At 48.0% G+C, this 14,972-nt stretch overlaps 1 protein-coding gene across 1 annotated transcript in view; it reads left to right on the forward strand.

The window, feature by feature from the left end:
* The first annotated feature begins 430 nt into the window (after nt 1-430).
* MGAT4D (MGAT4 family member D) overlaps nt 431-14,972 on the forward strand; it is a 393,296-nt gene continuing 378,754 nt past the window's right edge. The window contains exons 1-2 of the mRNA XM_030192245.1: nt 431-607; nt 4,760-4,827. Of these exons, the coding sequence (XP_030048105.1) occupies nt 431-607; nt 4,760-4,827 (245 nt within the window). The remainder of the gene's footprint in view (nt 608-4,759; nt 4,828-14,972) is intronic.

Here is a 14,972-nt window from a genome sequence, read left to right on the forward strand (position 1 = left end):
GGTACATATCTCATCTGCTGAGCCCACCAAAACCCACTACCCCCAATTGTACACCAATACAATAGCTCTTTTGAGGGAAGAGGGCACCTATATATGGGTACAATGTACTTCTGGTGAGTTTTGGAGGCCTCACAGTCAGAAGCGTAGCCAGGTTCAGTGCACTGGGGAGTGGAGAGTGGACTGCCAATAGCACCGGTGCTTAATTTAAACATGACGGATTGCGTCAAAAATAGGTGCCGGCACCATCGGAAGTCTGTTTGGGGGAGTGGCCGCTCCCCTAGTGACCCATCTAGCTACGCCTCTGCTCACAGTATCCACAAGTGTATCAGGTAGAGGGAGGTTTGGGCCTGGATCCAGCTGTCGACAGTGCTCTTCACCCACCACTAGACTACTCCAGGGTTGCAAAAGCCTTGCCAAGTGCTCTTGGAGCATGACCCAGATCCGTTCATCGAAGGCTGACATCGGCAAAGGCTGGGACATCGGTTCAGAGACAGCCTGCAGAGTTGTCGATGTTGTCTCAGGTACCAGGTTCCAGCCAAATGGAGACCTGCGCGAAGGTACCTCCACAATAGAGGGGGAGCGCTCCTGGGGCACTGATGCTTCTTGGGTACCGATCTGCATTGAAGCCCCGGAGCTCCCGGCACTGTGCGTTGAGGGGGACCGATGTTTGTTTCTTGGCATTTGCCCGATGTCGAGCGCTGAGACCCTCGGTGCCGATGAGGATGACGTGGAACCTATATGCCTCCTCAGTGTCAGATCTGATGCAGACCGGTCCCAGGGGCCCTGCTCAGAAGCCGGCTTCAGTGGGTGGAGACCCACTTGATGCTCGACCACTCCCAGTGTCAGATACAGGTCTGGTAGCCATAGGGACCGATGTTTCCGACGTCAGCGCAGACGCCGAGGTTGAAACCGATGCTGACTTCAACGATTCGGACCCAGCTGTAAAATCTTCTCTTTCTGAGTTTCTCTGTACTTGTGTTCTTTTCTGCATATGCAAAACAAGTTTAGACGGTTATGGTCTGGCTCCAAACACCGGATACACCAGGAATGGGTGTCAGCCCCAGAGATGGTTCGATTGCATCGAACACAGGGCTTGAAGCCACTGGGAACCTTTGATGACATGGAAGGGAAAACACTATAAAAAGCTAGCAAGTAACAATAAAGTTGCTGAAAGATATAAAAATGTAAGGACTCCGCCCCTTCTGCCTCGCCTCACCTTATGCCTGGAACAGACTTCCTGAGCCCATACGCCGTGCGCCCTCCCTGCCCATTTTCAAGTCCTTACTCAAGGCCCATCTCTTCTCCCTTGCTTTTGGCGCCTAACCACCTTCCCCATTCCAGATACCTACACTGACTACATAGCTTATTACCTTTAGATTGTAAGCTCTCTTGAGCAGGGACTGTCCTTCCCCTTGTCTAAACTTGTACAGCGCTGCGTAACCCTGGCAGCGCTATAGAAATGCTAAGTAGTAGTAGTAGTAGAAAAGGACTTCAGTGGCTAAGGTCACGTCTCGAGTCAAGCTCGGACTAATGGCCTGCTATACTTCTTCATGAGACCAGAAAAAATCTCCCGAGGACTGAATACCAGCTATAACAGGGGTACCGATAATGCTGTATAAATCAAAAATGCTCCTGATGAAGCTGTTGAGCATACCTGATCCGCTTCAAATAAGTGCAAGGGAGATTTCTATTTTTTGAATGATTTAACTTATAAGTGTTACAAATTAAAAAATACAAATGTTCTTGTAAAAAAAAAAAAAGATAAAATGTTGAAGTAACGGGAGGTTTTTCTGGACTCATGAAGAAGTATGGCAGGCTATTAGTCTGAGCTTGACTTTAGACGTGACCTTAGCCACTGAAGTCCTTTTGCTCCTTACATGTATATATACTTTCTGTCTTGTCCACAAGGAAGGTGAGCCCTTAGGTCCCGCAAGGCCCAAAAGGACCTCAAAGGACAGCCGCGCAACCCCAAGTCTTCACCCGCGGCGACCGCCATTCACCAAGGGTTGAGCCCCCAGCTGCAGGCGGTCAACGGGACTTCAGGAACCGCGGGGTTACCGGACTGGCCTGGGCTGGAACCGGGAGAGAAGCGGGCAGGTGGAAAGAAGAGTCCAAAGACTGGCAGCAGATCAGGACCGGCAGCAAAAGCGTAGTTGGGGTCAGGCAAGAGGTCAAGGCCGGCGGCTAGTAGAGAAGTCAAAGTCAGGCTGGAGGTCGAGGCAGGCAGCTAGGCAGAGATACCAGGAAACAGTCCAAATTCCAAAGTCCGCAAAACCAGGAAGACAACCAAACACAGGAACCACGGAGATAGGCTTCGGGAACAGAACCTGAAGCAAAGTGCTAGCTCAGTTCCCTTCTTTAAATACAGACCACATCAGCCGCCCCGCTCCCGTAGGAGCAGCCCACCAATCCGGCCCTGGGTATCGGCAGAGCCCCTCTGATTGGCTCTGTCCGATTTCCCAGGCGGGACCACCAACTTGGCCTCCCAATCCGGTGCCTCAGAGGCGGAGCTCCGGACCCTCCTGCCCAGGAGGGAGGAAGACGCCGACCATCGCGTTCTGGCGCCGCCTCCTTCGGCGGCGCGAACATCACCTCCACAACCGGCGACCGAGAGACCAGCGGCCGCAGTCGCCGGCCTCCGGTCCCGACCGGAACAACCATCACTGCGGCGGAGCCCGACTCCACGCCGAGGCCTTCGGGCCGCTACCCCTCGCCGCGGCAGAAGAGCAGGTAGGGGCGCGGGATGCGACACTTTCATATCTTTCAACTTTATTGTTACTTGCTAGCTTTTTATAGTGACTTAGTGGGAACAGCAAGTAAAGCCAATCAGCAGAGTTATGGAAGGGAAAACAGCCATGGCTAAATCAAATTACTCTATATGGTGAGTGAAAAAAGGAGAAAGCTTTTGAAGGCGGGATTAGGGCTGGCTTAGGGCATGCCTCTTGGATGTTTTACAGCCATAATGGGGCAAAACCAAAACGTCTAGGGTAAAATTTTAACGTTTTGGTCTAGACCTGTTTTTTTTTTTAAACGAACAAGACACAAAAAGGGATGAGGGACCCCACCCTTATTTCCCCAGTGGTCACTGACCCCCTCCCACCCCCAAAAAAAGGTGAATAAAAATAGTACTCGCCAGCCTCTGGCAGCCTCAGATGATATAGATAAGTCCATTAGAGCACCATGCAGGTCCCTGATTAATTGGCACAGAAGATGCTTGCACCATCCATGACTATCACAGTCTGCCTCGCAAGGCCCCCAGCCTGTGGTTCAGTCACTGACACTGGTGCTGCATGGTATCGGTTTTGAAACCAGCCTATGTGGGTACTCCCTCGACATTGATGGAGGAAGCTTCACCGGATTCTAGAGGAGAGCCTGCATTTCGGTGCCATTCCAGGGGTTAAAAGTGGGAAGTTGATGTCTCACTTGTTTGGGCAGACTGGATGAACCGTACAGGTCTTTATCTGACGCCACTTACTACTACTATGTTAAAAACACAAAAGGGTGTTGCAGCTGCAGAGAGATGATGGTTCCAAAACCTCCTCTGTCACAGATATTCTGAACATCTTTAAAAACTTCCTTGGACAGCATTATACAGCATAGACCGAAAATTAATTTGATGGTCAAGGCTGGCGGAATGCAGTAAGCAGGTATGCATGGCAGGGGGCGTCAACATTTTGAGAGGCAACAGAAACTGCCATGCTTACCCTGCGCTACTCTACAGCCCTCCCAAGAAGACCTACCTTGATCTTTGAAAGCCGCCCTAGTGGTTTAGTGGCCTCTGTGGCTGCGGGGGCAGGAAAGAATCTCCGTCTTTCCTTGCCATCAGTAAAGAGGATATCCTCATTGAAATTTGGCCATATATTACTGTATTGTATAGAACAGTGTAGAAAAAGGAGCACAAAATACAACCTTTATTAGTATTGTTTCCACCAGCTACAATAATTTTTAGTGATATTCAATTTTAGTTCATGATATTTATATCTACATATGGGAAGCTTTCAAATAAATTAAAAAGCTGTCAAGTAAATAAAAAAATTCTTGCTCTCCACCTTTTAAGGCACTGGCCTGAAAATGGGGGTGAGGTGGGAGAAGGGGGAGGGAGAAGAGAGAAAGAGATGCTGGACAGTGGGGAGAGGGCACCAACTGATAGTTTACAGGGGGGCTTCAGAGACCCTAGCACCAGCCCTGTTGAGGGTACACTATATCTTGACAATATTCAACTTCCGCATGTGTCACCATCACAGGAAGCAATGCTCAATGCCCCCTTTACGGATGGTGAACTGGTATTGGCCCTTCAGGGAAGCGCATTAAACAAAGCACTGGGACCAGATGGCTTACGGACCGAATTTTACAAAATATTGATTAATCATATCACACCTACTCTATTATCTTACTTCTCACATATAATCACTCACAAAATACATCCAGACTCCATTCGTACAGCACAAATGATTGTCCTTTTAAAACCTGACAAAGACCCTTGCTCACCACACTCATACAGACCAATCTCCTTACTCAACTTTGAAGCTAAACTGATTGCTAAGATCCTGGTTAACCGTCTGGCCAAAATACTACCTGCTTTGGTACATGAAGCCCAGGTAGGGTTTGTTAAAGGACGAATGGTCATTAAAATATTCGCCTCATTTTGGCCTCTTTAGCAATTGTTCAATTACACAAGCTATCTTCACTTTTTATCAGTTTTGATGCCAAAAAGGCATTTGATTATGTTTCTTGACATTTTCTTTTTCACACTTTACAGGCCTATGGAATCACAGGGACCTTCCTTGAGGCAGTGAGAGTTTTGTACTTGACTCCAGAGGCAACGATGTGGGTTAATGGTCAAAATTCTCAGTCCTTTTCAATCAACAGGGTACAAGGCAGGGTTGTCCTCTCTCATCACTCCTTTTTGTCTTGGTTTTGGATCCATTGGTAAGGGATGTTTTATCAAATCCAGAGATTCAAGGCATATATTTTGGATCCTTGACCATAAAGATCTTGGTTTTGCGGATGACATTTTAATGCACCTAACAAACCCCCAACATTCTCTAGATACCCTGATGACAATCTTCCAAGAGTATTGAGACTTCTGGGATTCCAACTTAATCGGCAGAAATCTCTAGCTTTGGCTTCTTTGGGATGGGAGTGGGTGGGTTATTTTCCTCTACTTTGGGCCCAACACTTTTTTTTTTGTTATCTTGGAATCCAACTGTTGATGTCTCTGTCTGAATATTATATCACCTTAATATTACCTGATTTTTAGACTCGACTCAACATCATTAAATAATTGGCAAACACTACCTTTGGGCCTACACGGTAGAATACATTTATTTTGGATGATAGAATTCCCTAAATGGCTCTATACTTCCAAAAGCTTCTCCTATTTCTTTTGAACAAAGATCATCGTATCTTAACCCTCCGCCTCTCTCGTTTCCTCTGGAGAGGAAAAAACCCAATGCTTGCAATGAGGATGCTATTTGGTACTTGGAAAACAGGTGGTATGGGGATGCCAGATATCATGAAATATAACCTGGCATGTTTGGTCGGACATGTAGGGGATTGGTTCTTAAATACAGAGGATTACACCCCAATTAGGGTAGAAGCCGATATTTTTGCCCCTTGGTGGCTGGGTTATCTTCTGCAGTTGCCAGGGAGACAGTTTTCAAACTTGGCATGTGGTCATATTTTACTGACTCCTTTGCAACATCTCTGGAAATTCCTCACCTCCTCGTGGCAGATTTCTCCCCACACTTCCGCTTTAATGCCCATCCAGGGCAATGCTGTATTTACTCCAGGTATATAGGGCATCCATCATCTTTTTCAGGTACTATATGCTGATGGATCTCTCCTGCTATTTCAGAATTTGGGGAATGGAAATCTCACACAAATCTAATACATCTTCGCCTACCATCAATTACGCCATTATATGCTATCTTTAGACAGAACAGCGCTGACAGCACTCAAAGGAATACTCAATGGTGTGCCACCCAGCACACAAGGATAAAGGGAAGCCACTCATAGGGATAAAGGGAAACCACTCATAGGGACAACCTTGGCTGCACCATATAGCACTCAGGGAAAAGGGAAGCCACTCAAAGGAATACTCAATGCCACCCAGCATACAAGGATAAAGGGAAGCCACTCATAGGGACATCCAAGGCTGTACCATACAGCCCTTAGGGAAGAGGGAACCACTCAAAGGAATACTCAAGGGTGTACCACCAGGCACTCAAGGATAAAGGGAAGCCACTTAAAGGAATACACAAGGCTGTGCCATACAGCACTCAAGGATAAAAGGAAGCCACTCATAGGAATACACAAGGCTGTGCCACAGGGCACTCAAGGATAAAGGCAAGCCACTCAAAGGAATACTACACAAGGGTGTGCCACCAGGCACTCAAGGATAAAGGAAGTCACTCAAAGGAATACACAAGGGTGTGCCACCAGGCACTCAAGGATAAAGGGAAGTCACTCAAAGGAATACACAAGGCTGTGCCACACAGCATTCAAGGATAAAGGGAAGCCACTCAAAGGAATACACAAGGCTGTGCCACAGGGCACTCAATGATAAAGGGAAGCCACAAGGCTGTGCCACATGGCACTCAAGGATAAAGGGAAGCCACTCAAAGGAATACACAAAGCTGTGCCACACAGCACTCAAATAACAGACATAGAGACAAAGGGAAAAGCAAGCAAAAAAGGGAAAACTGCCTTTACACACACAAGTCAGATAAGGAGCAATGATCAAAAGAACCGGGAAACAAACACAGCAGACAAAGAGTTAAAGCAGGCTAAATGGAAGGGCTGCTTCTAATACACAAGTCAGAAAGAAGTAGGGTTTACAAGAACCAAATAACAAACACTGCAATCAAAGGTTTAAAGCAAACAAAAGGAAAAACAAACAAATAATGTTGTTACTAGAACTCAGCCTGCACACACAGCCGGGTAAGGAAAGAGAAGGCAGGTAGAGAGAGAACAGACACAGCTGCATGGAAGCAAAGTAATCAGAGAAAGAAGCTGGCAACAACCGACTCTCTGAACAATGAAAGCTAACAAGGGAAACCACACAGGAAAACAAAACAGGGCTTTGCTTGGAAGCAAAGATAACTGGCAAGTAATCCATAAAGGTTCAAACCAAAACCACACACACAGGGCTCAGGGCTGTGCCCAGAGGCACAGCTAACAAGAAAGCCAGTTCCCTCAGAATCAAACAACACCAGTACAACAAGAAAAGAGAAAATAGACCTGTTGCAAAGGCAACACAGGAAAGTTCCCCGGGTCCTTATAAAGGAGTAGTCTGATGAGGTCACGAGTAGGAAATGAAGCAGAAGCAGGGAAACTAAAGCGAGGCTTGGCTTCAGGGACACCAAAGCAAGTCTTGGCTAACAGGAACAACAGCAGGAAAAAGGCAGACTGGAGAGGTCACAGAGCTAGATACAGAGAAACAGTAGGTTTGGACATAAGAGCACGGCCACAACCGTGACATTCCCTAACCTTAGTAAGGGTATTTGAGATACATGCTGGGGAGGGAACATGAATAAAGTTGAAAGTCTGCTATGTATGTGATGCAGGAAGAAAATCAGATGTAGTGGTCAGGAGGCTGAAACTCTGGGTCTGAGAGTTTGAGTGTTGAATGAAGTGAAAGGATCTTTGTAGAAAAATAGGTGGCCATGGAATCCACTGACGGTGTGAACCTAGGAGATAGGGATGATTCTGAAGGACTTGTTCAGGAGCACAGGATGCCATAAAATCTTGCTGAGTATGAGACTCTGAAAATCTGCTTGGAATAATGTTCCTTCTTTGACTTTTGAATAGACTTTTTATATGAATCAGCAGCTGTTTTATAAGAATTTACAGTGGTAGAAGCTGGGTTCCTTCCATTGATGTTTAAGGTGTCTAAGTTGACATTTCTGCAGCAGCAAAGTATACCAAGATTCAGAACTTTGGCGAGTCTTGATAGATGAGACAGAGTGTAAAGGCGCTAGAATATCAAATGTGTCAGAAATTGACAAATTCTACATCAAGGACTGGTCTTCCAATGATAATGTAGTAAAAGTGGAAAAATCAAGGGAAAACAACAATTAAACATTTTTTTTTACATTCAACAATTTTTATCAAACCAAGAAAAACAATACAGCCATCTGATAATTTAAGAACAAATTCCAGTGCCAAGGCATTGGGCAACACTGTGACAATACAAGTAGTCATCTAATTTTACTAATAGAAATCCCACCTTTACTCCCTCCCTCCCCCTACCCACTTGCTTAAAAAATATATATATGGAGGGGGGACCATCATGAAGTGCAAAATAACAATCTCTAGACAGGTGAAATTGCAAAACATAGCCTCACAATACAGCTGATATTAAATATGTCTTTCTTTGGAATGACTGACACTATAACACTGGGTTTCCAAGGAAGGATTTGCAGTTATGGCAGGCGGTCTGGGCTCTTATGGCCACCCCATCTAATGAGTGCTCTGGAGACATACAAAATCTGTGTACCTCACTCCCCCCGAGGAAAGAAAGAAAAATACATCGAAAGAGAGATGCTGACCAAGTCTCTCCTACACCTCATAAAGTGTTCAAGATCCCACTGCAGGCCCGCGGTGACAAAGATTGAATATATGGGTTCCGTATTGCTAAAAAAAGACCTGAATATGTATACTCTCAAGGAGAGGAGGGACAGGGGAGATATGATACAGACATTTATATACTTAAAAGGTATTAACATATAAAGAAATATATTCCAGAGAAGGGAAAATGGTAAAACTAGAAGACGTGAATTGAGGTTGCATAGTGTTAGAAATTGGAGAAATGTCAGGAAATGCATTTACATGGAGAGGGTTGCTGATACCCAGAATGCCCTCCCCAAGGGAGACTGAGGAGAAAAAAATGGTGACGAATTCAAAAAGGTGTGGGATGAACACAGAAAATGAATGGTGTAAAAAAAAAAACCTTGTGTTTGCATGTCGAGTGGCGCTTTAGATGGCAACTCTGGCTGTGAAGAATTAAGGCCGGTGCTGGGAAGGCTTGTACAGTCTGAGTCCTGCATATGGCAATCCAATTTAGCTTGGGCTGGAGAGGGCTTTGACAGAAATTCCAGTAATTTGGAACGTGAGGGCAGTGCCAGGCAGACTTTTACGGTCTGTGTCCCACAATTGACAAGATGGATTTAGATAGGCTGGAGTGGGCATCGACGGCAACTTCAGTATTAGGAAACTAAGGACAAGGCTGGGCAGACTTCAACAATGTTCCAGAAATGCCAAAGAGAGACAATGATCACTTATTATTATATTTGATAATGAGTGTGACTGTTGCGCAGACTGGATGGCCTGTTCAGGTCTTTATCTGCCATCATTTACTATGCTACTATGTGAAATGCTTATTTTGTTTGACTGAATTCCCTCTTTAACATACTGCCCAACCCTCTCCCCCCCCAATTTGATTCACTCTATCAGCATTATGATATAATTTGTACCCTGATAACACAATGTCACATTGATTGTCCTCCTTGCACCAGGTCTCTAAGATGACTATTATACCTACCCAGTGTTTTTTTTGTAGAAAAAAAAGGTGCTGGTACTCATTATGGGTGGAGTCACCACACCCACATTAGCCACACCCTTTATACCAGCCATTGTGTATATAAACAGACATCACTGAAAATACCAGCCATGGTGTATATAAACAGACATCATTGAAAATATCTCCACCACCGCCAACTCCAGGCTCCGCTCATTCTGCCTCGCCTCACCCTATGCTTGGAACAACCTTCCTGAGCCCTTACGCCAAGCCCCCTCCCTGCCCGTCTTCAAGTCTTTGCTTAAAGCCCACCTCTTCAATGCTGCGTTCGGCACCTAACCCTTACCGTTCAGTGAATCCAGACTGCCCCAATTTGACTGCCCCTATTGGACCGACCGTTCACTTGTCTATTAGATTGTAAGCTCTTTGAGCAGGGACTGTCTCTCTTTGTTAAATTGTACAGCGCTGCGTAACCCTAGTAGCGCTCTAGAAATGTTAAGTAGTAGTAGTTGTAGTATAGGAGAAAAAAATAACATGATTTTTTTTTCATTGTAAATAATTTCTGTAAGCTGTTACAGCTCCAGTATACCCAGTGCAAAATAAGAAAGCAGATGTAAATTCTCAAATTGGACATATTCCAAACACTAAAATGAAAATAAAATGATTTTTTTCTACCTTTGTTGTCTGGTGACTTTCTTTTTCTATCCATATTGGTCCCAGTCTCTGATTCTGCTGCTCTCTATCTGTTCTCTTAACTCCGTTTCCAGGGCTTCCTTTCCATTTATTTCTTTATTTTCCTCCTTTCTTCTTCATTTCTTGCCCTAAATCCATAAGTAAAAGCTGGGTTCTCCTCCGTGGAATTGACCGGAGGAGGTATAACGTGGATCCAGCTTTTGCCTATTTTCTCCATCCATGTGCAGTTTTTCTCCTCTCTTCCCTTTCCCTCATCTCCATCCATGTGCATCTTCTTCTTTTTTCTTTCCTCCATCCATGTCCAGCACTTCTCCTCTCTTCTCCCCTCCATCGTCCAGCACTTTTCCTCTCCCTCCCCTCCATGAATGTCCAGCACTTCTCCTCTCCCTCCCCTCCATGAATGTCCAGCATTTCTCCTCTCTTCTCTCCCCTGTATCCATATAAAGCAATAATTCTCTCCCCGCCAACTCCTCCATTCATCCATGTCCAGCAATTCTCCTATATCTCCTGCTCTCCTCTCCATCCATTTCCAGCATTTCTCCTCTCTCCCCTGCCCTCCCCTCTATGTCCAGCATGTCTCTTCTCTCCCCTGCCCTCCCCTCCCATGTCCAGTGATTCTCCTCTCCCCTGCCCTCCCCTCCATGTCCAGCATGTCTCCTCTCCCCTCATCCATGACCACCAATTCTCTCTTCCCTGCCCTCCCCTCTCATCCATGTCCAGGGATTCTCCTCTTCTCCCTGTCCTCCCCTCCCATCCATGTCCAGCAATTCTCTCTTCCCTGCCCTCCCATCCATGTCCAGCATGTCTCCTCTATCCCCTGCCCTCCACTCCCATTCATGTCCAGCGATTCTCTTCTCCCCTGCCCTCCCCTCCATGTCCAGCAATTCTCCTCTATCTCCTCCCATCCATGTCCAGCAATTCTCTCTTCCCCCTGCCCTCCCCACCCACCCATGTCCAGCAATTCTCTTCTCCCCTGCCCTCCCATCCATGTTCAGCATTTTTCCTCTCTCCCCTGCCCTCCCCTCCCTGTCCAGCAATTCTCTCTTCCCTGCCCTCCCCTCCCATCCATGTCCAGCATCTCCTCTGCCCTCCCCTCCATGTCCAGTGATTCTCCTCTCTCCCCTGCCCTCCCCCCCATCCATGTCCAGCAATTCTCTCTTCTTTGCCTCAGAGCAGGTGGGGGGAAGAGGGGTTGGTGGTTGGGAGGCGAGGATTGGGGAGGGCAGACTTTTATACGGTCTGTGCCACAGCCGGTGATGGAAGGCGGGACAGGTGGTTGGGAGGCAGGAAAAACTGCTGGGCAGACTTATACGGTCTGTGCCCTGAGAAAGACAGGTGCAAATCAAGGGAAGGTATACACATGAGTTTATCTTGGGCAGACTGGATGGACCGTGCAGGTCTTTTTCTGCCGTCATCTACTATGTTACTATGTTACTATGTTCCCCTCAAATCCATGTCCAGCGATTCTCCTCTCTCCCCTGCCCTCTCCTCCCCTCCATGTACAGCAATTCTCCTCTCCCCTGCCCTCCCCTCCTCTCCATGTCCAGCAATTCTCCTCCCCTCCCCTCCATGTCCAGCGATTCGTTCAAACCCTAGCCCCCCCCCCCCCCCCCGCCCGCAGCTCCCTGACTTTCCGTTCATGCACTCGTGCTCCCTGCCTTGAAATTATTAGTTTACCCGAAGTCGCGACGAACTGGCAGTAAAAGCAGCAGGAGAAGGGCACTGGCAGGCAGCCTCACCTCCTCGTTCCTTCCCTTCCCTCTCAGCGTGTCCCGCCCTTGCGGAAAGGAAATTACATCAGAGGAAGGCAGGACCCGCTGAGAGGGAAGGGAAGCGACGAGGTGAGGCTGCCTGCCAGTTGCTTTTACTGCTGGTTCGCCGCGACTTCGGGTAAAGATTTCAAAGCAGGGAGCACGGGTGCATGAATGGAAGGTAGCGGGCTGGTGAGCTGGACCTCACAAAAAAGGTGCCGGTATGCTGTACCGGCGCTTACCGGCACAAAAAAAGCACTGTATCTACCTCTTTATTTAGTGCTATATACTCTCTCTCATCTTATTTTTTAGGCTTCTAGCATTTGTATATAGACACTTTAAATTGTGTTTTTTTCCTTGCATCTACAAGCTGCTTAGAAGTTGTGAGGGGGCAGATGGTAGGGGATCAAGGAGGTCACGGGAACAGGGGTTGCAAAGAGCAGGGGAACCCAGACAGGGAAGGTTTTGATGCCAAGGCCCCAGTATTCCGAAAGCTAGGCTCCTTGGGAATAATGAAGGGTAGGAACTACCATTCCCAGCACCCCCCCCTCTTCCCCACCAAACTATGCAGACGCCAGGAGAGGGAATAGAGGATTGGGAGATGGTTTCTGAGGAAGGTACTGAGGAACAGCTGGGGAGAGTGAGGGGAGGAGGAAGCCGGTGATGAGGATAAAATGAAGATAGCTGAGGGACTGGAGGAGGAGAGGATGGAAATTGCTGCTCTGGCTCAAAACAGGAAAAGATACTGTAGGTGGGTGGCTGGCAGCTCCTTTGAGAAGGTGGTGGAAGGCTGGAGGAGAAAGGCTGAGGCATTGGGGAAGGTCTCTGTTAAAGAGGGGACAGGTGCTGGCCTCAGGAAAGAGACAGGAATGCGGCCTGGTTTAAACCACAGGACAGGGAAGGTGAAAAGAAAGGTAAAATTATGTATCATACCTGATAATTTTCTTTCCATTAATCATAGCTGATCAATCCATAGACTGGTGGGTTGTGTCCATCTACCAGCAGGTGGAGATAGAGAGCAATCCTTTTGCCTCCCTATATGTGGTCATGTGCTGCCGGAAACTCCTCAGTATGTCGATATCCAAGCTCCATCCGCAGGACTCAGCACTTAGAGAATTACACCCACAAAGGGACACTCTGCCCAGCTCACCACCGCCGAAACGGGGGAGGGGAATTAACCCAGCTCATCCCCACACAAGTGGGGGAGGGGAATCCGTCCAGCTCATCCCCGCGGAGAGGGGGAGGGACACCACACCCGCCGATGCGGGGGGATCTGGCTTATCCTGCAACCGCAATCGCGGGAGGAGCTGACTGACCCTAACACCGCCGAAGCGGGAGGGGTACAAAGCTGCCCTACTGCCGCACGAAGCGGGAGGGAGCGCCGGCAGAATTTATGTCTCAATCCAGCCCCGTAAAACGGAGGGGAGAGGAATGCAGCAGCTCACTGTAACACAAATTCGTCTCAACTCTTGAAGAATCCATTGAAAAACTTGAACACGAAGTCCTCCTGAACAGGAACTGAAGACTAAACTTGAACCTGAAATGCAACCAGAATATAAACAATACAGATATCTGGGAGGGGCTATGGATTGATCAGCTATGATTAATGGAAAGAAAATTATCAGGTATGATACATAATTTTACCTTCCATATCATCATGCTGATCAATCCATAGACTGGTGGGATGTACCGAAGCAGTACTCACCCAGGGCGGGACATTGAAATCCCTGACCGCAACACTGAAGCTCCAAACCGGGCCTCCGCCCGAGCAGCCACAGCCAAGCGGTAATGCCTGGAGAAGGTATGGGCCGATGCCCAAGTTGCCGCCTTGCAAATCTCTACGAAGGAGACGGACCCGGCCTCTGCCATCGAGGCCGCCTGAGCTCTAGTGGAGTGAGCCTTCAGCTGGATAGGCGGCACCTTCCCCGCGGCCACATAAGCCGCTGCAATGGCTTCCTTGACCCATCTTGCCACTGTAGGCTTAGAAGCCTGCAGACCCTTACGAGGACCTGCAAACAGGACAAACAGATGATCCGATTTCCGGAAATCATTGGTCACTTCCAAGTATCTGATGATGACTCGTCTCACATCCAGATATTTGAGAGCAGAGTATTCCTCTGGGTAGTCCTCCCTACGAAAGGAAGGGAGACAGAGCTGCTGATTCACATGGAAGCGAGAAACAATCTTGGGCAGGAAGGAAGGCACTGTGCGAATAGTCACTCCTGCCTCAGTGAACTGCAGAAAAGGCTCTCGACATGAGAGTGCCTGGAGCTCGGAAACTCTTCTGGCTGAAGTGATAGCCACAAAAAAGACTGCTTTCAACGTCAGGTCTTTCAGAGATGCCCTAGACAAGGGTTCAAAAGGTGGCTTCTGCAAGGCTCTTAGCACCAGGTTGAGATTCCACGCAGGCACCACTGAGTGCAGAGGAGGGCGCAGGTGATTAACTCCCTTGAGAAAGCGCACCACATCTGGCTGCGAAGCCAGGGAAGCACCCTTCAGGCGGCCCCTGAAGCAAGCCAGAGCCGCTACCTGGACTTTAAGGGAACTGAGCGACAGGCCTTTCTCCAGACCTTCTTGCAGGAACGCCAACACTGAAGAAATTGGAGCAGTGAAGGGAGAAAGTGAGCCTGCTTCACACCACGCTGCAAAGGTACGCCAAACCCTGGCGTAAGCAGTAGAAGTAGAGCGCTTCCTCGCTCTCAGCATAGTGGCGATGACCTTGTCTGAGAAGCCCTTCTTTCTCAGACGCTGCTGCTCAATAGCCAGGCCGTAAGACCAAAGGGGGAGGGATCCTCCATCACCACGGGACCCTGATGTAACAGGCCCTGCTCCACTGGCAGCCGCAGAGGATCGTCGACTGAGAGCCTGATCAAGTCCGCATACCAGGGACGTGTGGGCCAGTCCGGACCCACCAGGAATATCCGGCCCGGATGCTTTGCCACCCGGTCTAGCACCCTGCCCAACATGGGCCAGGGCGGGAACACATAGAGAAGCTCTTGTGTCGGCCA

This window comes from Microcaecilia unicolor, chromosome 2 (genome assembly GCF_901765095.1).
Source record: "Microcaecilia unicolor chromosome 2, aMicUni1.1, whole genome shotgun sequence".
Lineage (NCBI taxonomy): Eukaryota > Metazoa > Chordata > Amphibia > Gymnophiona > Siphonopidae > Microcaecilia > Microcaecilia unicolor.